General features: G+C 41.7%; 1 protein-coding gene across 2 annotated transcripts in view; it reads right to left on the bottom strand.

The window, feature by feature from the left end:
* RNF38 (ring finger protein 38) overlaps window positions 1-25,664 on the bottom strand; it is a 187,778-nt gene that overhangs the window by 22,257 nt on the left and 139,857 nt on the right. For both annotated transcript variants that reach the window (XM_084628431.1, XM_084628432.1), the window contains 5 exons: window positions 23,272-23,465; window positions 17,874-18,087; window positions 15,929-16,096; window positions 4,345-4,515; window positions 582-743 (listed from right to left, as the gene is read on the bottom strand). In XM_084628431.1, the coding sequence (XP_084484557.1) occupies window positions 582-743; window positions 4,345-4,515; window positions 15,929-16,096; window positions 17,874-18,087; window positions 23,272-23,465 (909 nt within the window). The remainder of the gene's footprint in view (window positions 1-581; window positions 744-4,344; window positions 4,516-15,928; window positions 16,097-17,873; window positions 18,088-23,271; window positions 23,466-25,664) is intronic.

Here is a 25,664-nt window from a genome sequence, read left to right as displayed (position 1 = left end):
AAAAACAGCAGTGTAACCACGGCAGCATACGCAACAGCTCAGGTTAACCATCAGAGTACAAATCCATCTGGAGCAACTGGGTACATACTCAGGCAGTGAGTTCAAGCCGTTGCCCAGACTACCCTGCACTAACTGCACTGCTATTTTAAGCATGTTAGCATGTGTCTACCTACCTGAGCCGGGAAGCACACTCCCAACTGCAGTGCAGATATACCCTAAGTGTCATAAAAATTCATTACAAAACAAGTGCAGCATTTCAACACTATGGTTGTGTAGCAGAAGTAGCAGATTGTGCTGGAACAGAAAACCTTTTCTAAGCAACTGGCATGACAGGCTCTCTACAGGTAATGTTTATCAGAAACCATTAAATGATGTCACTAGTACATTACCTTTGACTTGTTTAGACATGGAGATTAAACAAATTTCATTATGCAGTGACAGCCTCTAACAAAATTCTACCCAGTAATCCGATTTTATTTTTAAATAAAATAGTTGTGATGTACAATAACAACCATGCCAGGGTACTGATGAATTGAGAAGCATAGCATGAGGAAGAGGGAAGTGCTGAAAGCAATACTTACTACTCCAAAGGACACCTCCTGGTGTAAAGGGTCGTGCGTTAAGAACTGGAGAGGGGCTGAGGGAGTCAGTGTTGGTGGATGGGCTGAGGGAGGATAGGTAAAACCTCCTACTGGAAGGTGTTCTCCAAGCAGTTCTACTTCGTTCTCTATCCTTTGAAGTGGCTAAGAAGAAATAGTGTTTGCTGTATTTAGGATAGTTAATTTTTCCCAGCAGATGAGACAAGGTTACAGCTTTGTGCTCCCCGGTTGCTGTCATCTTTTTACAGAATAAAGAGAACTGATTGGATCCATGGCTTCTGTCCTCAACACTAGTGGAAAAACAACCATTTCTCTATCCCCCAAGAGGTTAAATAAGGATCCAGTACCGAGGTTCGCAAACTTTTCTTATGGTGTACCCCCTTTTCAGATCTACCAAATGCCCATGTACCCCACCCTTCTCATCACTGATACTTTGTGCGTTCTTCTTAACGCTACCTGTCTTTAGCCATCTTTCCATATTTCACTGTTACGTGCAGATATAGTGCAATGTATACAACTGAAAAAAACTAAGTTCTGAGCTCAGTTAGATTGCACAGTTGCTGGGCAAACGTACGGTGACTGGAGGTGAGGACTCTGTACGTCAGCGTCTCTGTATCTGTGTTCTCATAGGTACATCTTGAAGTAAATTAACTATCATATTTTATATAACAAATTCCCAGAGTTTTAAGCTCTGTCTGAGTAGCCTATTATGAAAATGCAAAAAATAAAATTAATAAAACCCACCATTACACAATTTCTCCCGTGTACCCCCTCCTCCGAGATGTCTCACGTACCTGCAGTTTGGGAACCCCTGATCTAGTACATAGTAACATTTCCCAGCTAGTCACACTCAGAAGCCAGGACATTTTCAAACTGGCAATTAACCATGGAAGTTACTATAATTGCCTAAGAATATGAGTAGCAGACTGCTCTCCTCATGCACTAGAATGAAACTAGCTGTGAAACGTCAAATGAAAGACTTTTAGCAAGAGGCTCCAAGTTCTTTTGTCCTTCTGGCCACAGTCTATAGCAATGGTTCTCAACCGCGGCACAATCAGCACACAGCTGCGGCCCATGTCACATCCTCAGAGTCATAGAAGTAGTATATATATTGCATGGATTTGGCACACAACACAGACAGCTGCATACGCAGCCCACAATGGTAAACAGGTTGAGAGCCCCTGGTCTATAGTAAAAAATAACCCCTTGAAATCAGCAACCAGAGATGATCACCAAGGTACATAGAAAATCACAAGGGTACACAGAAATACACAAACATTTCAGTCAATGCAAGTTCCTCAATAAAATATTCCACTGCAGTAAAGGACTTAGAATGGATAGATGGTCAGGATGCGAGCTTGGAACTCAGAGGAGACCCATGCTCAGTTGTTTGCTCCAGAGACCCTGTGTGACCGGGAGGAAAGTCGCTGTCTCCATGTCCTTGGCTCCCTATCTATAAAATGGGAATAACTGCACTTCCCCTACCTCATGGGAAAGCTGTGAAAATAAATACACCGAAGAGTGGGAGGCACTGTGGGAGCCAGGTATGTATCTAAAACAAACAGATTTTAAGTAAAATCACTACTGGAATCTAGGAATACTTTAATAATGGTCCTCTGAATCAGTCGGCTACATATTGGTGGGCAGTATCTTAACTGCCTACTCCTTTAGTACAAAGAAGGGCCTATTCCACAGATTATCTCGAAAATGGTGCCAGTTCTCTACTATTTCCTTATAGAATCCATTATGTACATATATCTAGGTGCCTTCAGCTTCCGCTATGTGCCTGAGCAAGTTAAAAATGTTTCCTATGGGAAAACTCATTGTTTGCACGTGAAGAAAGAACCGTTATCCTCCCTCCACGCCTCCTCCACCAAACCCCATTCCCCCTGCCACTAAAACGCAGGGTATGGACACACTGTACTGAGCTTCCGCCTTGTCTTGGTTGCTTTCATAGCCATGTCAATCTTGTATCGCTTTTACATAAGGCATGTTAAAAACACTCCCTGTACCTAGTGAGAAAGAGATCACCTGTTAAATAAGAGGCTTCCACTCCCCTCTTGCACTTGGGCACAAAAATCCTCCCTTGGGGTGCCCAGGTTATTAAACCCAATGAATGTATATAAGTTCTAGTCAGCAATCCTCACAATAGTGAGCTTTGTTTGTGACACCATTTCATTAGAAAGACACTAATATTAGCCCAGCAACGATACTGTGCTGCATTTAACCTCAGAGGCCAGTCAATTATCTGCCTATAAAAGGGAAATAAATCTGCTTCGGTGGGTCTCTCTTTGGCAGCAACAGCAAAGTAAAGGACCATAAGTGAAACAGTCAAGAGTAGGAGGCACCTCTTACTTTACCCATCCCCCCACAAACATTCTGGTAATAAATTCAACAGATTTTCAGTTCTGTTTTAAATTATTTCCGGGCAGAGAAGCAGCAGCATAAGTTCCAGCCCAAAAGACAATTTTAGGAGGAATTCATAAATAGTGCATAGCAGCGGATGAGGCTAGATATGCTAATCTAAAGGGTTGCTATATTATATATTACTTCTATTAAGAAAGGTCACCCCAATGATCAGATCAATCTTGGTCTCAACATTTTTAAAATTCTTAATCCCCTACTGTCTCACTAACTGCCCCTTTATTTCCTGGTTGCAGGTAGATAGCTCCACCCACTTCACGAAACACAGCAGAGGAAACCACTGTGTGGAAACAAAAGGAATGGGAAATTCTGTCCCCTGTTCTGCTGAACAAAACTTTACACTGTAGGCATTTCTATGGCACTCATCATTGTAACCCTGTGGGCATGGCATAGGAGCTGTCAACCCCCACCATACTGGAGTCACCTGATCTAAGTGTAACACCACACCTGACTCAGAGGTTCAGCCATCAGGGGCATGCACAGGCCTGAGCACTTAATCATATTGAAACTTCTCTTTTGTATTTATGTATTAATAAAATATTGGCATCTTCTAAAGTGCCAGCCAAACAAACCTTTAGGAGGATATAGATGCCTGTCCACCATCTCCAAAGAGTTAATAAACGGGGATTATGAAGTCTCACTTTTCGTTAGGTGAAATATGTAAAATAAGGTCACCTACTTGCCACTTCTGTATGGACCCCTATCACGGAGCTGTTACCTGCTCCACTAAGCTTTCCCTGAGTGGAAGGGCTCCATAACCATATCCAAAAAATATCTAGGTTCTCTGGAATGCATTTTCAAGGACACAAGGACACTATGCTTTTCTCCTTTGTTCCGTCGAAATTAGCAATTTAAAAAATCTGTCTAGGGTAACTGGATGGGGGCATGGAGAGGAGAAAGGGAAAATTCCTCCTCACATTCTCCTATTTCTTTCTAGGAAGCAACCTGTGATTTTGTTCCGCCAAGACCACTGCTCGACTTAGACTTTCTCTTCTGCGCCCAGGAGAGAAAAAACAACTGCAGAAGCAGTAGGAAATCTATGAAAAAGGTGAACATTATTTTAGGCTCTCCTGACAGGAGTAAAGGAGGAACAAGAGAGTACGTGGCCTGGGAAATACTAATAATACAAAGGTGATTGTAATTTCTTGTATCTAAGATTCTTATGGGCCATGGACTTTTGCTTGGGAAGCTCTCTCATTGCATCAAAAACCTGTAAGAGTTACTGCGTGTCAGATGCACTCACTTTCCCCTTTCCTTAAAGCCAGCTGAATGATAACAGCAAATAGTCTAGGAAAGTTAGTTAGTAAAATATGATACATACCGACCGTGACTGTTGTGTTTGGAAGGGAACGAACTGGCCTGGCGGTGGCAGGTGAGGAGGATGGTGTGGAGAGAGGTGAGGAGGATGCAAAAGAAATGGATCACTAGAAATAAGGGGTGGAAACGCTGCGTATGGCACTGGTAAGTGTTGGACTGAGCATGCCTGAAGCATCTGTAAAAGAAAAGAAGAGACCATTTACAATTTTACAATTCTGCTTCTAACCTGAATATTCCTTTAATTTACAGTAGTTTTGTTGTTCACTAGAAGTGGCATTCAAAGGAAATGTACCACTTGCCTCAGAATGCATTGATTTTTTATATAACCCTAATGTGGTAAAAGAGGTACTTCCACTCAAGAACTGAGATTTATTTCAGAGCTTTGATATCACAGGCAAAACCTGAAAGGTGCCGAGTACCCTTCACTTCAGATGAAGATAAGGAGTTGAAGGTGCTCCGCATCTTGCGGGATCAGACAGGACTTCTGACTGAAATACAAGAAGGGGTAGGGGTTACTTACCCCAGTAGCTTCTATTCTCCATGCGTGTTGCCTCCTCAGAACCACATGCCTAACTACATGGTTACACAACAATTTTAAGGGACAGACAAGATGGGTGAAGTAATATCTTTTATTAGACCAACTTCTGTTGGTGAAAGAGAAACTTTCGAGCTTACAGAGAGCTTCTCATCAGGTCACTTGAAGAAGAGCTCTGTGTAAGCTCGAAAGCTTGTTTTTCTCACCAGCAGAAGTTGGTCTCATAGAAGGTATTACTTCACTCAAATACCCTGGGATCAACACAGCTATAACAGTTAAGCAGCAACTTGTCTCAAGTTCTAGGTATAAATATTCCAACCCCAAGCATTGCTCAGTTCTTCTCTACCTCTAGAATCCTTAACTTCTGAAGCATAGGAGAGGAAAATGTCATTGTGGCTCTGTGGAGGTAAGAAACCCTAAGCTCTGTAAAAGGTAGCCCCTCTTCTCTCCTTTGAAATTGCCTGTCCAGGGCATGCTAGAGGACACTATGCTCTCAGGAGAAGGGCAGCAGGTTGAGGAAAGGAAAACATTTCATGGGATTTAAATCTGAAAAAAGTTTAACCAGCTCTACAGTTCATCTTAAAATGGAAAAACAAATAGTCCGAAGTTTTCCTTTTCCCCTGAATTTTTCAGACCGTTATCAGGAGGTGGGCTAAGGAGCACTGTTAACTGAAAAGCGATCAAAGCACTGCCCCCTCCCAAAACAAGCATCTGGTCTGGACACAGGATTGAGAGAATCCCCATTTGTGAAGGCGTGGAATGAATTTCAGAGAGGAATCCCATAAGGCTTCTGTTAAGGGCATATTGTGGATACTTGCCACTGAAGCAGCCACACTCCCTAGTGAATGAGCCCTGGGAAATCAGGTACAAGATGTAGGCCAGCTTCTAACAGGAGCACATGCACAGTCTTATGCATTTAAGACAGCCCTTCAGTTGAGATGGCCTGATCTTTAGCTTTCCAGAGGCCACGGACTGCTAGGCTTCCTAAGGAGGGACAGAAATTTTGATATCCACGGGAAGTGACTTCACTTCCCTCAGTATGGCTATGGGGCTTTGGAAAAATATGGGCCTTGAGTCAGACATGAAGATTACACAGGGTAGGACAACCATCAGAATTCAGCTCCAAGACTCTTCTGGTTGAGCAGACAGTCCTAAGACAGTCCTAAGGTAGAGAGAGCAAGGTCCTATGGACTCAGAAAGACTCTTGGTAGTTTTAGTGGAAACCAAATTCAAGTCACAGGAATCAGAAGGCTTCCAGATGGGAAGTGTCATGACTGTAAAATCCTTTAACTTGTTACGCCAGGGAATGGAAAAAGCCACCCCTTTCTTAGAAACATTGTTTGCAGAAATAGCCATAACTAAAGTCATAACTAACAGGTTTCAGAGTAGCAGCCGTGTTAGTCTGTATCCGCAAAAAGAAAAGGAGTACTTGTGGCACCTTAGAGACTACAATTTATTTGAGCATAAGCTTTCGTGAGCTACAGCTCACTTCATTGGATGCATCCGATGAAGTGAGCTGTAGCTCACGAAAGCTTATGCTCAAATAAATTTGATAGTCTCTAAGGTGCCACAAGTACTCCTGTTCTTAAGTCATAACTGTTGCCAAGACATCAAAGAAAAGGAAGTCTCTTCAACACCAATTGCACTTAGAAGCATAACACTTCCTAGTGAAAGGGGTCCTGGACTCTTCACACTCCAACAGAAGAAAGTAACCTTGACCTAGAAACCCGTCATGTTGTCAAGTGAAGCAGTTTGAGCGCTGGGTACAAAATCCAGTCTTTCTGCTGGAAGAAGCATTGTCCCAGAGGAAAGACGATCGGTGGTTAGGGACCAGGGCAACAGTCTGGGACTTCAGAAATGTACAGGAAGCAGACTTCCTGCATGACCTTGGGCATGTCACTTAGCTTCTCTGTGGCTCAGATCCCCATCTGCACAATGGGGATGATCGTACTACCCTACTTCACAGAAGTACTGTGAGGATAAATACATTCAAGATTTGAGGTGCTCTGCTGTTATGTTAACGGAGGCCACCGTCAGAAAGAAGAAAACTGCAATAAAATCAAACTAGGAAGTTTTTAAAACTACCAAAAAAACCCTTCTACTTTTACATACAATTTTTACAACATTTTATGAATGCTCTAGATGGCAGAGAGAGGAACTGAGGGACAGCTTGAAAGGGATGCAGTATTCATACCCCTGCACAATAGAATACAAGGCTAAAGGAGCACATATACACCCTGAACTGCCAGCGGCTTTTTAAAAAGGTACCATGGCAAGACACACAACTCCTGCAGTATGGCTCTGTGCAGGCAAGGTCATGAAGGAGAACCTAAAAATGGGGAAAAGCAGGTTTTCAGTACAGCAGTGAATAAGTGCTGTGCGACTGACAGTTCTGCCTCAATACAAATATGTGCAAAACAAACAGTACTTTGTTTACTGATTAGAGGGGGACTGCTAGAAGGTGCCATGAATCAGTCCCCAATGGCTCAGTACATTGCCGCCAACACACTTCCACCTCTGCAGGCCCAGGAGTCATGTCAACACCCAATACACTGTATGTATTGACAATACTGACTCTGCAGGTGGTAAAGAGATGTCGCTTATGAGCAAATGCCAGTACTGGAGGTGTAATCAACCTCACTCTATTACTACTACTAATTATTTGTATTACCATAGTGCTCAGAAGCCCTCGTCAATGACCAGGACCTCTTTATGCTAGGTGCTGTACAAACACAGAAGAGACAAGTCCCTGTCCCAAGGAGCTTACAAACTATGTATAAGATAAGAAACAGATGGCTAGGGACAAGGGAGTACAAATGAACATGAGACAATAGTGGTCAGCATGATGGGAAGTGGTCTTTGTACTCTAGCAGCCTAACCTTTGTCAAGTTTTGTGTAGGTCATGACCCACCAAAAATCAATGTTTTACTGGAGGCTGATATACTCCAGAAGATTAGTTTGAGCTTAATTTTGGTTCCCCCTGAAATGTACTATTAACTGTCCTTGACTATTCACCATCATCTACTGCAATGCAATTTACGTGGCAGCCCAAAGCCTTATATTGTGGTAAGAGGTTATTATTCTGCAAATGAAATTTTATTGTATACCATAAATTGAGGATTGGTTCTCTGAATTAACCGAAGATTAATTTATATACTACAACATTAAGTACTATGGTACAACAGTTTGGTGGAGATTCTTGAAGCATATTAAAACAGACTTCAGTGACGACATTTAAATAAATATTAGATACCTACTGCAAGCTTTTAGAAAAGCTCAAACAGAAGTTACAGCCTTGATGCAGGAATTACTGGGTAAAGTTCTATGCCTAGTCTAACATCCTGTGTAACAAATCATCATAATGGTCCCTTCTGGCCTTAAAACCTATGAATATTGATCTTATCCACACACAACCACTATTATTCACTATTGAGAACAATATCTTGATAGCTTACCTCACAATACACTGAGAAAACATGTCACTTCAGACTATTTTACTTCATTTTGTGTTATTATATTTACATATTAAAGCTGGAGTGTGTAGTGACCATTACAAATAAAGATGCTTGGCCATTTCCATTCTAATAGGCCTTTTCCAGTTGCTTATATCTAGCAATGTTTTCCGGCAATGAGGAAATAGTAATTCCGGATTTTTAAAGCTTTTTTAAGTTTTAAAGCTGTTTATTTCAGATATGCATTATATTAATACAAAAATATTGTATTGTTGTGGAACACTGAGGGCTAGAGCCAGCTCCACAGGAGAGGCGGGGGACAGACATGGGGCACTGAGGGCTAAAGCCAGTTGTGCACTGGGAGGAGGCGGCAGGAGTCAGTGCTGTGCAGGAGAGGTGAGCAGGGGAGAGGCATTGTGGATGCTGAGGAGAGCAGGTGCGAGTGTTCTTTCCTCTGCAGCATGGCCAGGGAGCCCTGCATTCCGCTGCTGTGCCCTGCCTACCCAGGGAAAGCTCCGTGGCAGTTTTGCTAAGCCCAGGCCTGTCTGAGGAGGGGAGAAGTTGGCAGTGAGTCTCAGCAGCAGCCAGCCCCCAGCCTCTGCCCTGCACTCTGAGGAGTCAGGTGTCCCAGGGACCGGCACCATGGCTGCCAGATTTCTACTGCATTAATAGCCCAAAATCACTTTAAAAACTAGCCCCAAAGCATCCCACTCGATTTACAGAAACAAGGGGGGGAGGAGTGCTGGAGAGCTGTGTGTGTACTCGGAGGGGTACTGTCGGGGAGGTCTGGAGGGGGTACCTGCGGCCTCACACTCAAGGTGGGGGGCAGCATTCTGCTCCCTGTCACAGTGGCAGGACAACTGGCGCAGGCCCGGGATGTAGCGCCAGCCCATCAGTCACCGCTTCCTTGCGGGGCTCTCCCGCCTCCCCAGGTTAGGGAGCCGGGGCCTGGCCCTGTCACTCCTGCTGGGCAGAAATTCGGGAGGGGAGAAGAGGGCTGGCCCTGCATGCCCCACCCAGGCATCACCTCTGCCCTGAGGATGGGTGTCCCTGGGCAGAAATATAGGCACGGGCTCTGATCTGACGCCCTGTATAATACAGGGCAGAACTTCCCTGAATTACTTCCTATTTGAATTACAGCCCATCTTTTACAAAAACATCCAATCTTGATTTAAAAATTGCCAGTGATGGAGAATCAACTACGACCCTTGGTAAATTGTTCTGATGGTTAATTACTCTCACCGTTAGAGATGAGAAAGCTACTCACCTTGTGCAGCAACGGAGGTTATTTGAGATAGAAGCCGAGGCAGAAGTGAGAGCATGCATGGGGGACAGACCAACATGTGGAGAAGGTAAGGGTACCACATTTGTCACGTCCATGTGGGGGCTATTAGGATCATTCTGGATCCGTCTTGTTTTATCTTGTGGAGTACACGGGCTAGGAGGGAGGTGGGCTGGAAGGCATACAGGAAGAGGCTCTCCACTTGACAAGGAAGGTGTCACCCAGAGTGTGTCAACCGAGTTCTGCTCGGAGCAGGACTGGGGGCATTTGGAGTTTTGTGCAGTTGCAAAGAAGTCTATCGTTGGGAACCACCTCATCTTGAAAATATCTCTGATGACCTGTGTGTTCACCTCCCATTTGTGATCATAGAATCATAGAATATCAGGGTTGGAAGGGACCTCAGGAGGTCATCTAGTCCAACCCCCTGCTCAAAGCAGGACCAATCCCCAATTAAATCATCCCAACCAGGGCTTTGTCAAGCCTGACCTTAAAAACTTCTAAGGAAGGAGTTTCTACCACCTCCCTAGGTAACACATTCCAGTGTTTCACCACCCTCCTAGTGAAAAAGTTTTTCCTAATATCCAACTTAAACCTCCCCTACGGCAACTTGAGACCATTACTCCTTGTCCTGTCCTCTTCTACCACTGAGAATAGTCTAGAACCATCCTCTCTGGACCCACCTCTCAGGTAGTTGAAAGCAGCTATCAAATCCCCCCTCATTCTTCTCTTCTGCAGACTAAACAATCCCAGTTCCCTCAGCCTCTCCTCATAACTCATGTGTTCCAGTCCCCTAATCATTTTTGTTGCCCTTCGCTGGACTCTCTCTAATTTATCCACATCATTCCTGTAGTGTGGGGCCGAAAACTGGACACAGTACTCCAGATGAGGCCTCACCAATGTTGAATAGAGGGGGACGATCACGTCCCTCGATCTGCTCGGTATGCCCCTACTTATACATCCCAAAATGCCATTGGCCTTCTTGGCAACAAGGGCACACTGCTGACTCATATCCAGCTTCTCGTCCACTGTCACCCCTAGGTCCTTTTCTGCAGAACTGCTGCCTAGCCATTCAGTCCCTAGTCTGTAGTGGTGCATTGGGTTCTTCCGTCCTAAGTGCAGGACCCTGCACTTATCCTTATTGAACCTCATCAGATTTCTTTTGGCCCAATCCTCCAATTTGTCTAGGTCCCTCTGTATCCTATCCCTGCCCTCCAGCGTATCTACCACTCCTCCTAATTTAGTATGATCCGCAAATTTGCTGAGAGTGCAATCCACACCATCCTCCAGATCATTTATGAAGATATTGAACAAAACCGGCCCCAGGACCGACCCCTGGGGCACTCCACTTGACACCGGCTGCCAACTAGACATGGAGCCATTGATCACTACCTGTTGAGCCCGACAATCTAGCCAACTTTCTACCCACCTTATAGTGCATTCATCCAGCCCATACTTCTTTAACTTGCTGACAAGAATACTGTGCGAGACCGTTTCAAAAGCTTTGCTAAAGTCAAGAAACAATACATCCACTGTTTTCCCTTCATCCACAGAACCAGTAATCATAGAAGGCGATTAGATTAGTCAGGCATGACCTTCCCTTGGTGAATCCACGCTGACTGTTCCTGATCACTTTCCTCTCATGTAAGTGCTTCAGGATTGATTCTTTGAGGACGTGCTCCATGATTTTTCCAGGGACTGAGGTGAGGCTGACTGGCTTGTAGTTCCCAGGATCCTCCTCCTTCCCATTTTTAAAGATTGGCACTATATTAGCCTTTTTCCAGTCATCTGGAACTTCCCCCGTTCGCCACGAGTTTTCAAAGATAATGGCCAATGGCTCTGCAATCACAGCCGCCAATTCCTTCAGCACTCTTGGATGCAACGCGTCCGGCCCCATAGACTTGTGCACGTCCAGCTTTTCTAAATAGTCCCTAACCACCTCTTTCTCCACAGAGGGCTGGCCATCTACTCCCCATGCTGTGATGCCCAGCACAGCAGTCTGGGAGCTGACCTTGTTCGTGAAGACAGAGGCAAAAAAAGCATTGAGTACATGAGCTTTTTCCACATCCTCTGTCACTAGGTTGCCTCCCTCATTCAGCCCACACTTTCCTTGGCTTTCTTCTTGTTGCCAACATACCTGAAGAAACCCTTCTTGTTACTCTTGACATCTCTTGCTAGCTGCAGCTCCAGGTGCGATTTGGCCCTGCTGATTTCATTCCTACATGCCCGAGCAATATTTTTAGAGACTCTTCCCTGGTCATATGTCCAACCTTCCACTTCTTGTAAGCTTCTTTTTTATGTTTAAGATCCACTAGGATTTCACCGTTAAGCCAAGCCGGTCGCCTGCCGTATTTACTATCCTTTCAACACATTGGGATGGTTTGTCCCTGTAACCTCAACAGGGATTCCTTGAAATATAGCCAGCTCTCCTGGACTCCTTTCCCCTTCATATTAGTCCCCCAAGTTAGTGATCTTGATAAAAGGTCCTCTGCCGTGTTGTTCTGGCAGCTATAACATGGACATTGTGTTTGATGCACCATTGCCAAAGACACATGGCTTCCACATATAGGGAGTGTGACTGAGCTCCCCCTTGCTTGTTTATGTAGAACATACTGGCTACATTGTCCGTGAGGATCGGTACCGTTTTGTTTTGGATTAGTGGTAGAAAATGAGAACAGGCATTTTGAACCGCTTGTAGTTCCAGCAGGTTGATATGAAGCTGGGACTCCGCTGGAGACCAGGGGGCCTGTACAGAATGTGTCTGTAGATGTGCCCCCACAGCCGAGGAGGGATGCGTCCATGCTGATGGTGAGCACTGGTGGATTCTGCAGAAACGGCACACCCCTGCAGACGTTGTCTGGATTGGTCCACCACTGCAGGGAGTCCTTGATTGCACTGGGCATAGTGAGGAATTTGTTTATGCTGTGCCTGTGGGGAGCATAATTTGTCCGTAACCAGGCTTGAAGGCACCGCATGTGTAGCCTTGCATGTTGGACGACAGAGGTTGTGGTGGCCATGTGGCCTAGGAGTTGCAGGCAAGTTTGGCAGACACCTGCAGGCTGTTCTGCGCTGTTGAGATTAAGGTGGTAGAGTCAGAAAGTGTTTTGTTGGAAGGGAGGCAGTTGCTTTGAGGGAGTTGGGGTTCGCTCCAATGAATTCCAGGCATTGGACAGCTGTTCGAGTAGACTTTTGTAAGTTTATTTAAAGTCCTAAGGAGGTGAAGAGTTTTATCATACGTTGGGTGGTATCTATGGCTGTCTGCAGTGTTGGTGCTTTCACCAGGCAGTCATCCAAGTACGGGAATATCCCCCTCTGCGTAGGTAGGCCACTAGCATGGCAAGTACCAGTACCAGGTTGGCCACCCCGTTCTAGGTCATTGATAAAAATATTAAATAGCATAGGGCAATGAACCGATCCCTGCAGGGCCTCACTAGAAACACCACACACTCTCTATGAGGATTCCCTCTTTGCATTGCATTTTGAGATCTTTCAGTTAGCACACATTAAATGGATTAAAAACTGGCTATGTTAATTTTGCATCATTTTCTTTTTTTTAAATCAAAATGCCATGTGGTACCAAGTCAAATGCCTTGCAGAAGCTGTCAAACTTTCATTTTCCAGACTGAAAATTTTCCAGATCTCATCTTTGCCCAAAGGTGATTTTTTAAAAAAAAATGTATGCGAACACAGTTCTGTCATTTCTTACATGAAGGCAATGAAAAGCCGACTTAACATTTAAAAAAACCAACAACTTTTTTGGGAACAGTTCTAATATCTACAGGTGGAGCTAAAAAGCTGAAATTTGAGACAGACAACACATTGTGATTGTAAGGTGAACAATCTGTTTTGATTGGTCACAAATATAAGCACTGAGCGAGATCAGTCTTGTGGAAATATCATGCTGTCATGTGATTAAAAATTACTGTAATGTATGAGCACAAGAGGGCAGGGCTGAATATGGGCAGACAACTATTTCCTCACATTCATGTTTCCCTGCGAATGTTACATTCTTTTAATATAGCGATTTCACTGAACTGAATACACACGATGAAACTGAGGTGTTATCCCCTCGCATGAGCAGATTAAACTATAGTTTATGACTGTTTTGTAGGCAAATTTGTTATGTTTTGAATATAAAATAGTATTGTAACAAAATGTCATGGATAAGGCAGCAATCAGTTTAAGTGAAGATGGTTCCAAACCCATATAATTATCTTCCACCCAGTGTGTGCACTGGGACCATAGAGATGCTTCTCCAATCAGATTACACCACTCTGAGCATTTTTCAATTAAAGATTTTCTTCTCTGTGCTCTCCCAGGTCAGATTTTGAAACATTCTGGAGGGTTCCTTGAAAATTAATTCCTCTGCAGTTTTAATTGTAGTAGCTGCTTTCCAACTGCACTTCTCTCTCTTTGTCCTCTGCTGTTTCATGGGTTTTACGAGACTGCATAAAACCCAGAGATGCTTCAATGGGAAGGCAGATAGGTGTGTGCGCCTCCAATCAGTTGCTCCTTAGCAGCTCTTAAAACTGTGACTTAATTTATATAGACAGGAGAGTTCTCCCCTCTGCTTCTCTGGCACTCTGACCATGTAACAGATTACCTAAATTTTGACAGCTCCCACTCCCTGCATAGGATTGAGGTGCCGCAGCAAAGAAACAACTATGAAGACGAAGTGCTACCAACAGGCATCTGAAAACTACAGAATGCCAGAAAGCTGAAGAAGATATCCAATGAGGAGTGAATGGGGTCTGGATAAAGTGAATTAAAACTGCTGTCCCTGGTCCATCAACTTAGATGCATCAGCAGCTTCTGAAATAGATTGCTCTGGCAGCGTAAAGGGTCTTGAAATAGCTGTGAATGTAATTTACAATGTAGAGTGTCTTTAGTGTAAATGAGAATCAAAACCATAATATTTTACAAATTATATGAGCAATTTTCACTGCTCAAACAGCCCCTGAAGCACACAGGAGCTGGAAAGGGAATGAATATTCTGTTTGAAAAGGAAGAAAAAAAAAGTAATACTGGTGTGAATTGGGGCTGTCAACATTCATATGTTAAAAAAATGTTGCAAAATGGACCGATATGCTTCTGCATATACACTTCATAAAAATATTACATATACAAAGATTTATTTATGCATTGTTAAAGTTGAGAAATCAACGCTGAAGTCAGGAAAGCGCTTTACTCAGGAAATTAAGGTTCTTAACACAATGTTAGTTCACACCTTAAACCACGACGTTAAGTCACCCCATTTTCATAACTTCTAGAAGTGCGAAACAAAGCAAAGTTAACTGTGTAGAAAAAAAAATGAATCAGTACAGAAGTGGGGGCTAGAGAAGCGCTCAGTAGTGTGACTGGTACAGAAGAATTGGTACTGAGAGAAATGCAGCCCTGCACACACAAAGGTGTCTTTCCACTCTATATGTCCCAAAGGATTACTGGGGTGTAGACACAAAATATGGTTACTTTCCATTATCATCTTATTTAAAACACACATGAAAAGGCAGTTTTCTGGATTGTGTGAGCTCCTCAGGGCGGCATCTACTTAATTTGTTACTTGTACAGTACAGAGTGCACTGTCAGCACTTACATAATGATATTTCTCTCTCTGACAGCAAGATGGTATGCATGTAACGTAGCTGGATGGTATTATCCCCATCTGGTATCTGGATGAACTCTTCGTACCATTTCAGGTCTGAGACAGGAAAGAGTTATCCCGGCAAGTCAGTTATTCTGCTCCCAGCAATGTGGGAGATACAGGGTGATTAGATAAACAAGGATGCTTTGACAGTTTCTTTGTTAATGTGTTTCCAAATAATTGAGATCTCTTTTGGCCTGTCTTAGTCTTTTTTTTTTTAAATCTTGCTAATATTTACACAAAGTATTGATTTTAGAGATGTGCTGGAAGGGCTGATTTTGTATATGCGCGCACACCCTCTGAGGGAAGGGGGCCTCTTACACCCTGTCAATTATTTTAGGGGGCTTCCTACTATTCGATTAACTTTAAAAACCCTTTCCTCCAAATTTCTGAACTTGTTTTGTGAAGCTATGGATGAGTGTCCAGAGACTGGAGCTAGTTCTGACTTTAGTTAAAACATGTTAATATAAGAATACTACACCACTATGAAAAAAAGTACATAAGCATAAAACACGCAACCTTACATCAAGCTAAAAGGTCTGCTTATACACCCACACTTTGCCCCAGTGACGAGTGGATTTCTCTGATGCAAACTGAAAAACCACATTAGCTGTGAAGCTCCAGGCTGCCCACCCCACACACTGGAGATGAAAGCTTGGGTCATTAGATAAACCTACTTACTGGAGGAGGCACACTGCAGACGGGAAGGTGCTGTCCACTGAAAACCACAGAACATCCTGGGACCTGCTGTGTGTTACAAGCTGGTATGTGCTGGCCTGTGCAGAGCGGAATCCCATGTGGTGCTACCGTTGTTACTGTGTAGGAGACAGGGACCGTGCCCTGGTGGATCTGCATTGAAACAAACAATTTTCAGTAATTTTGTTACTTTACACAATTCAGAGGGTTCTGAACAGTTATGGTTTGCCATTTAAAAATGGCAAACTTTCACCTAAATACCAGAAAAATCACATTTTACACTGAGGGTATAAAAGAAAGTTACAAACCTGTAATTCCTGTTCTTAAAAAATATCCTCCTCAACAGATTACTGCGCTTACACCAGTGCTTCCTGAACAATGCCAGGGAGGGGACTCTCAACTCAAAACATTAAATCCTCCAAGACACAAACAGTATATCTCAGGTTCTGTAGGGTCCCTTCATGTGTTCAGATTAGTTCCTTTCAAAAAGGAGGCAGAAACTCCGACATAAAACCGAATTAAAATCAGAAGGAAAAATGTACAAGTAGCTAAACAATCTTCCAAACTCTGATGGGAAGAGTGGCTAAATGATTTTCCACAGAGATACTGAAGAAAAAAAAATGCAGATAATTTTTTTTCTCCCAAGATAACCATCTCTGCATATTCCCACTCTAAGGTGAAAGCTCAAGCGATGTCTAAAATAAACGTAACAGAACAGTGGATAAAACCAAAGGCTAATTTAAAAGCTGGAAAGGGAAAGGTTAAATACCTGTAATTGTGGTGCTTTGAGGTAACTGCCAATAAGGACCCACACTCCTGGTCTGAAAATGCCCAGGGCTAGGAATCAGCAACATCTACTAGAACTCAACATTCAAACCCGAGGGTCTAAAAGACAGAGGGCCCCAACCACTACTTGGTTTCTTACACTATATCAGAAATCTCCAGTAAAGACTCCAAAGAATTAGAGACAAGGAGTGCGGACCATAAAAGGCAATTATCTTGAAAAGCCCCTCTTCTTCCTTCATGAATTGCTTGTCTGGATCCCACTCTTGGGGAATTAACAAGCAGGAACAAACCAGTACACAGGTGGAAATAAATATAAATTAGGGCTGTCAAATTATTTAAAAAATAAATCGCAATTAATTGCAAGATTAAAAAAATAATCACAATTAATCCCAGTTTTAATCACAATGTTAAACAATAACAGAATACCATTTAAATATTTTTGGATGTTTTCTACATTTTCCAAATATATTGATTTCAATCACAACACAGAATACAAGTACAGTGCTCACTTTATATTATTTTTTATTACAAATATTTGCACTGTAAAAAAGAAATAAGAAATAGTATTTTTCAGTTCATCTCATACAAGTACAGTAGTGAAATCTCTATCAAGATAGTGCAACTTACAAATGTAGAATTTTTTTTTTAACATAACTGAACTCAACAACAAATCACTGTAAAACTTCAGAGCCTACAAGTCCACCCAGTGCTATTTCTTGTTCAGCTAATCACTAAGACAAACAAGTGTGTTTACATTTATGGAAAATAGTGCTGCCTACTTCTTATTTACATCACCTGAAAGTGAGAACAGGCTTTCACACAGCACTCTTGTAGCCAGCGTTGCAAGGTATTTACATGCCAGATATGCTAAACATTTGTATGCCCTTTCATGCTTCATTAGCATAACTGAAAATCAATATATTTGAAAATGTAGAAAAACATCCAAAAATATTTATAATAAATTTAAATGGGTATACTATTATTGTTTAACTAGTGCACCATTATGACTCTTGAAAGAAACTGCCACAACAAACGGCAAGCAGTAGTTACCACAATGTTCTAACTTCAATGCCAACTACTTGGATTTTTTTGAAAGTCTTAGAGAAATCAGCGTCCTTAGTGAGTTCACCCAACATTCTCACACCTGTTCATGAATGTCAACCATCACTGCATTCTGCTGTGGCGGATGAGCGGCTGGGTGCAACATACGGGGGGATACATTCGGTGGGTGGAAGGCTCGGGGCTCTTCTATTGCTTGTTGCTGTCCGTAGGGGAGATGGTGATAGTTTTCGTCTTGACTAATGGAATTATGTCGAGACAGGCGATCCCTTCTCGCTCTCTGGCGTCTAACAGGAGGACTGGAAACATATTAAATGGGAAGACATGTCACAAACTGCCACAGGCCTCTTTCTTAAACAATGTCATACATAATCCAATACTGAGGACAAGTCTATACTAGACAGTTCCGTCAAGATTGATATGTCGGCTAGAGATGTGATTTTATTTTTTAAACCGACAGTAGTATACTGATAAAAGCCTTAGTACAGATGCAATTATTTCAGTATACAGTGACTAAACCAATATATGTCAATCAGGAGAACCAGCACAAGCTAAATTAACATAAGCACTTTTATACAGATATTGTATACACAAGATACATTAAAAGGACATGAAGGTTGCCAAGTCAAGCAGTCAACAGTTAGAAAATGCCAGGATTATGGTTGCTTGTGCAATCTTGTATGTATGCATGAGGATACAGACTACTAGGATATGATCACATACTTTTTTTCTCCCTACAGGAGCCCTGACTCATTCAGAGCACAGAATGGATGGTGCTCACTAAATGAGTAGCTATTCAATATTTTGTTTTCTCCTCATTATTCAGTGTGTGGCCCCAGGCCTTATTTACTGCACACTATTCAAACCCTACTCTAAAGACTTAATTATTAATTTTTTCATGAGCTTTTTCTATGGCACTTACTGTAGTAGCTGAATGCTTCACAAACTTTCATTTATTTTCACACCACCCTTGTGAGCTAAGGTGGTGGTATTATCCGGAATTTACAGATGTGGAACTATGACAGAGATTAATATAAAAAGTATCCACTCATTTTGGGTGCCCAATTTGAGACACCTAAAACCTGATTAAGAAGCATAACATAGCTCTTTTGGTGATCAAAGTACACTCCTATTGACTTCATTTGCAACCAAGTGCGCTCACGCCTTCTGCTAATCAGATGCCAGGGTCTGAAGTCAGTACCCAGAAACTGAGCAATTAATGACTACTTGTAAGAAGTTTAGTTTCAGTGACTTGCCTGGTCACTGCAGCATGCTCACTGCAGATGAAATCTTTGGGAAATAGCTATGCTCTAGCAAGTCTCTACAGAGCATATGCAAACTGCAATTTTTCCAAGTCTTATATAATTTGGGCAGATTTTCACAAGAACTGGAAAAGGCACATTTGACATAGGCCACCCTCTGGCCAAATTTCAAGTCTCTGCTGCAAACCATGGGGTACTTTTTCTCAAAGAAAAAGACACCAGGATGTTTTAACATGGGCAAAATAACGTTTTTTACTCTCACATTCTCAAAAACAGCTTTCAGAGTAACAGCCGTGTTAGTCTATATCCGCAAAAAGAAAAGGAGTACTTGTGGCACCTTAGAGACTAACCAATTTATTTGAGGATGAGCTTTCGTGAGCTACAGCTCACTTCATCGGATGCATACCGTGGAAACTGCAGAAGACATTATATACACACAGAGACCATGAAACAATACCTCCTCCCACCCCACTGTCCTGCTGGACTACTGGTCTCTGTGTGTATATAATGTCTTCTGCAGTTTCCACGGTATGCATCCGATGAAGTGAGCTGTAGCTCACGAAAGCTCATGCTCAAATAAATTGGTTAGTCTCTAAGGTGCCACAAGTACTCCTTTTCTTTTTTCAAAAACAGCTGAAACTGTTTTGGTTGAAATGCCCCCCCCCCCCCCCGCCCCAAAATCACCCTGAGACAAAAACACCCAGGATGGAAAATTTCAGCTCAAATTATTAAAGTTTGGCAAAGTTATAAGCAACTGAAAACAGTGTCTTATAATGGGAACTGTCAGGCAACCTTAACAACAAGTGTTGTTACCAACCCTGCTTATAATTACTTGTGTTGTAGTATCAGAGAGCTTTGCTGATTTAAGTCTTATAAGCAGATAAATGTTTCCCTTGTATTCTTCCATTTTCAGAATCTATTATAGTGTTTGTTAATTTCTGCATAACTAATAATAAAGTTATGCTGACATAGCTATTATTGGTGTCATCTGGAAAGATTTACCCGCAGTGCTTTCCATAGTCACACAAGACAATCAAAGCTGCACAGATACAAATCTAGCTTTAAGGTTGTGTACATTCAGTACTATGTCACAGTCAGTTACAATACAAGTCAACTTGCCCAAGGTATTCAAGTATGCTTTATGTTAGTGACTGCTTTTAAATGTCTAAAAATTGCATTACTACTAAAATCCACTTGTTCACAGTTGTACATCATTACAGATAAGATAGACCTATATAATTTTTGTAACTTTACTGCAGATATTTTATTTAATAATGCAGGCAGCAAGATTTCAGTTTTAGTGAATTCAGATTTAAACGTCCTTTATATGCACCTTTAAACTTCATATACAAATCTGACTGTTTACAGTAGCACATATCCAATCTTCAGCTAACATCAGTGCAAAGCTGTAACATCATATGAAGGAAGGACTTGGGTTTGGAAAAGTTCCTGGAGTGGTTAAAGTCACTGATGGCAGTTTCAACATTTTGAAAAAACTAAACCCAGCAGAGATGCCCTAGTTTCCCCTGCCATTTATCTTTAGACACAGTAGCATTTTTAGCTTCAGTTCTGCCTTTACCTGTCCACAAGTAGTGCCAATGGTCAAGCTTTACTTCTGTTAATTACCCAGAAGGAAACAAAGCATAACAAAAACTGTCAACACTTTTCTATATACTGATTTATGGGCAGCACAGAACGTAGTACTCTGGAAAAAACAGAACTTGATGCATACAGACTTCTCCTAGATGATCAGATACATGTCAGATTGCAAAGAAATGTCCCTTTCCTTAGGTGAAACTCTGAGATAACCTCCAGATGTGTAGCTCTAGCAGATGACTAACTTGGAATTACTGGGAATGCCTCATGCAAAGTAGTTACAACTTGCACTTAACTTGCAGTAGTGCTCACAGGCCTCAACCAGTTTGGGCCCCATTGTGCTGGGTAACAGACAAAAATAGTAAATGACAGTCTGTCTCTAAAAACTTAAAAGACAAGGCATAACTTGTGGACCAAACAAATGAAACAAGGTTGAGGAAACGGAGCAAAAAATAAATATAACCAGATGCATGCAGGTCTTAGCCAGTAACAACGATCACAGCTGTCTGTAACTAGAGATTCCTGTTCTCTGTATTTAGCTGTTCACATAAGTACTTTTCCCCCCCAGTAACTTTTTAAATGTTCTCAATCAGGGAATAGAGTACCAGAGCTACTGCCATGGAGCAGATGCGGAGGAACATGAGAGTACAAGACTGAGAAGGCAGAGGGAAGGTGGTGTGTTACATATCAGGGGAGGCAGGAAGAATGGGGATGGAAGCTTGAGTATGGCAAGGAAAGGACGGGAGGGGAAAAAACGGCAGCTCCATCTTCCCAAATAGTGGAGAGCAAACTGTGCAGACCCTTTCCTTGCAGCTGAGGGAAGTCCACCTTTGCATCCACTGTGTACATAAGGGTGAATGTTGAACCTAAATAATCACAAAGTGGGATGACAGGTGATTATTGAGCCTGTAGAGGGAAGAAGGCAGACTAACAAAGAGCTTATTTTGAATCAAGATTTTCCGGGGTCTAACTTTTTTTTTAAATGCTTGGTGTTGGCAATACTGATGTATTTGCTAGCCATTTGGTGACAGACAGCTTCAAAACAGTCTCCAGTCAGAGCACGCACAGGTTTTGTTACCTGGGTAACAGATTAATGGATATACATAGTGACAGAGACTAAACCTGATAAAACTTGAAGCAAGTTCATCAGAAGAAGGGAAAATTAACTTCACTTTTAAACAGAATTATGTAAAAGCCTATTGAGCTTATTTTACTAATAATCTACTTTTTATTTGTATTAACAGTGGTGCCTTGAAACCCCAAGCAAGTTCGAGGCCCACTGTGCAAGGCACCGTACAAAGAGTTCCTGCCCTAAGGAGGTCACAGTCTAAACAGACAAGACAGAGGACAAGAGCGTAAAACAGAGGTTCACAGTTGAATGTCAGTGGAAGCTGAAAATAAAATACGGGTCTCCTAAGTCACAAGACAATTGCCTATCCACTGGACCCCATTGCCTCTCTCTGCAACAATCCAAGAAATCAACTCATTGACTTGCATTATTAGTTTTGACTGCTGGTTGTATGAAAACAAATATAATTTTGCAAGTTGTGGCCCGAAGCTTCCAGGATTTGTGACCCTAAAAGACTTCTTTAAATTAAGTAACAATGTGCTACAGCTTCAGTAAACAAAATGCCAGTTGACAATTTTTAACTTTGGGGATAGAAAAGGGTCTGTTTCTGGTCTCAAAAGCCTGGTTTTTGCATTCATAAAAATGTATGGCTTCTCCTAAAGCTGGAGAATGTAAAGTATCACTTTTTTCTGAAGCAAACATAGGGAAATGTGTTTTAAATTCGTGTTAGGTGACAAAAACAGTTCCAAAACCTATTGTGAGGGAGCAAACGCTTGTGTTTTGGATAATTAACTAGAATAGTGAAGAGGTCTTTATTTTTAAGCTTTACAACGCACTGGTGCAGGCACCAGTTCAACATAGCCATAATGACTAATTGAGCTTATTCAAAAAACTTTGCTTCAAAAGAGGCTTATGAACCATAGGCCAAAACTAAACTAAGATAAAAATGTAAACCCTTGCAATACATTCACCACACATCTAAGCAATCACATGATACTACTTGCATCAATCTTGTCAGTTTTATTCATTCTCATTTGAAATTAGATTGTACATTTATTAGGGAAGGACAAAGTTGTAAGTTGTGTAAGTGTCATGCACGTTTATTGCACTATAAAAATAATTAGTCTACAACTAGTAGTAATAGCCTGTCCAGAAATAGGAATCTTTAGTTTTTGGTTGATTTTCTGACACATTGTCTATGTGTACAACGCACTAATGTAATGTGCGGTATTAGAGAAATAAATGGATTCTAACTGAAAACGCTAAGGAGCAACCACCCTCTCAAACTGTACATGTCCACACAAAATTATAGGAAGACTTCATTGACCTCATTAATTACTTCCAAATACCAGTTTTCAGCAGCGATAATAGCAAATATTTATCAACAAATTTTTCAAAATTAATATTTATCATATAGTGTTGTATAACTAGCAGTCTTCTGCTAGGAGTACTTCACTTCTAATGCTAATGAATCCCTGCTGCCTTGAAAAAGGTCTCGCCTGAATCAGCAGACAGGCTAGCAAGAAACCACTCCACAACCTGACTAATCCATTTACCTCCTCCTGTTGCGTGCAGGTGTGTTGCATCGTTCCCCTGAGAAGTGATGTTGGTTGGGTCGAGCTGAAGGAGGCTGCCTATTTGATGTCATCTCCCATGGTCGCATTGGCGGTGATGGGGCTGGTGATGCTGCTGTATAGTCAAAGACTGAATGAGAAAGGCGTTGTCTCTTAGGACTCGGACTGTCTTCACTCTATGCAAATGCAAAAAACAAACGCACCTGAGTGAGTCATACCCCACACACACAGTTTTGTATTATTACTGCAGTTTACATCTGTGGAGGAAAAAATTGAAGTAGACCATATACATTCAAAACAAAATACCGCATGAAGTTAAATCTCTAGTTATCACATCATGAAGGCAATGGATTCTACAATTATTTTATGGCTTCCCCATCACAAATACATTTTTATTACAGAATTCAGCGCAATATTTTAAAAATTCTCATGTTGAGGCAGAAACAAAGTTGCCAGAGATACAAAGCTAAAAAATGTTTGTTTCAAGAGAGTGAGGTTTTTTTTTTAAAATGTATGGGATCTTCAAAAAATGTTGCTGGCTAAGCACCAATTTCATGCTAATAGGATCCATATTTGTCAATCATTAAATAGTCCGCCATATGGAGTTCTAGCTCAGCATGTGCACCCCATATCCACCAGGAGGATGCTCACTATACAGCTTATTAGACATCTGATTTGTATTGCAGCCAATTTTAGTTTTGCTAACTCAGCTAAGATGTGTCTCTTGTCCTTTAACTTGTTAGCACAAGACTGGCAATTAACAAGTGTAAAAAAAAGTTGACAAAAGCATCAGCTAAATCAATGTAATTTTTACTTTAAAAAGTTATTTGGTTGGATACCTTTTCCTGATCTGACCACCTAAAATTTGCTGACACAAAAAGTTCTAATTGACTACAGGAGGCCAAATTGCTCCAGTAATAGTAATTAGTATTTACTCTTCAAAAATCCCTGTCTTCATAAAATATACAAATGTATATATTTCATCTGCCATTGTTTATGTTATTTTTATTAGTTTCACTTAATGTTGCATTTCCATTTTCAGAAGAATACTGGTTTGGCTTGAATACTTTCTTCATCTCTGACAATTAACCACATCTCTTTTACCTTCCTGTTTCCTTTTCAGTTTAGGGATATGCACAGTCTTTGTATCTGTTTTAGGCTAAGGATTTTACTTTCCTAAGTTTTTACTTTAGGGCCTTTTTGATCAGCTCCCTTTTTCCCCCAATCTCCCTTTCTAAAGCTAAGTGCATAGTGACAGGTTTATTTTTTATATGAAATTCCTCCCTGAGGATGCAGTACTTAAATTATAATCACCAATAGCTGTTAAGCTGTAATTACTTTTTTGACCAACTCCTGTATCTCAGTTAGGAATAAGTCAAGAAAAACCTTTCCTCTTGTGTGCTTTAGGACTAGGTGTTCCAAGTAGTACTCTAGTAAATCAAAAATAAATGGAGTACTTGTGGCACCTTAGAGACTAACCAATTTATTTGAGCATAAGCTTTCGTGAGCTACAGCTCACTTATGAAGGTGCCACAAGTACTCCTTTTCTTTTTGCATATACAGACTAATACGGCTGCTACTCTGAAACCTAGAAAATCAAGCAACCATTTCCCTAAATGTTGCCCCATTGTGATGGTTTAAAAGTTTGGATACTGGTAATTGAAGTTTCCCATTATTACCATTTCACTGAGTTAGTTGCTTCTTTGATCTCCCTCAACACTGTACATTCAAAACCCTCTTCCAGATCAGACCACCAACAGCCTACCTTTACTCGTGGTAAGAAAGGAGAAAAGGGTGCAGCATAAAAGCATAGTAAGCAGTACCTGAGCAGTACTTTTGACATGCTTCAAGTGCCTACTTTGATTTTTAAATTGATGTTTAACGTGTTGTGAAGAACGAGGTAAGCCACGAAGGCAGGGTTCTATGGTTGATGGACAAAATGAGAGTTTTCAAAGACAGTCTTGGAAACAGGACTGTATGCTTCAGGTGAGTGGGTCAGATCCTGAGAGATATATGAACCGACAGATAAACAGGGCAAAAAAGCCAGGCACACTTGGAGGCTATAGAGAACCATACGAAAATAAACAGGTGCAAATGGGAGGATGAGACAAAAGGGTTCAGTGAGCTGGCAGAGGGGGCAAAGCCTAGTGAATGGTAACAGGTATTCATTGTATTAATCTCCGTTGGTGAGAGAGAGGCGTTTTCAAGCTATTGTTTGGCTAACCAACTTTGACTGGTAATGCCATGTGTCTGGCACCTTTCCTTAGCACTAAATTTACTCTTAAATACCCCTACCCCGCCCCCTACCAAATGTCCAAAAAAGCATATTTATCCTGGAACACTGGTTCTTTTGATTATTTTGTCTCTGAAGAAAT

This window comes from Lepidochelys olivacea (genome assembly GCF_965140295.1).
Source record: "Lepidochelys olivacea isolate rLepOli2 genome assembly, chromosome: 5".
Lineage (NCBI taxonomy): Eukaryota > Metazoa > Chordata > Testudines > Cheloniidae > Lepidochelys > Lepidochelys olivacea.
The sequence above is the reverse complement of the archived record's forward strand: the minus strand, read 5'-3'. Positions and strand labels throughout refer to the sequence as shown.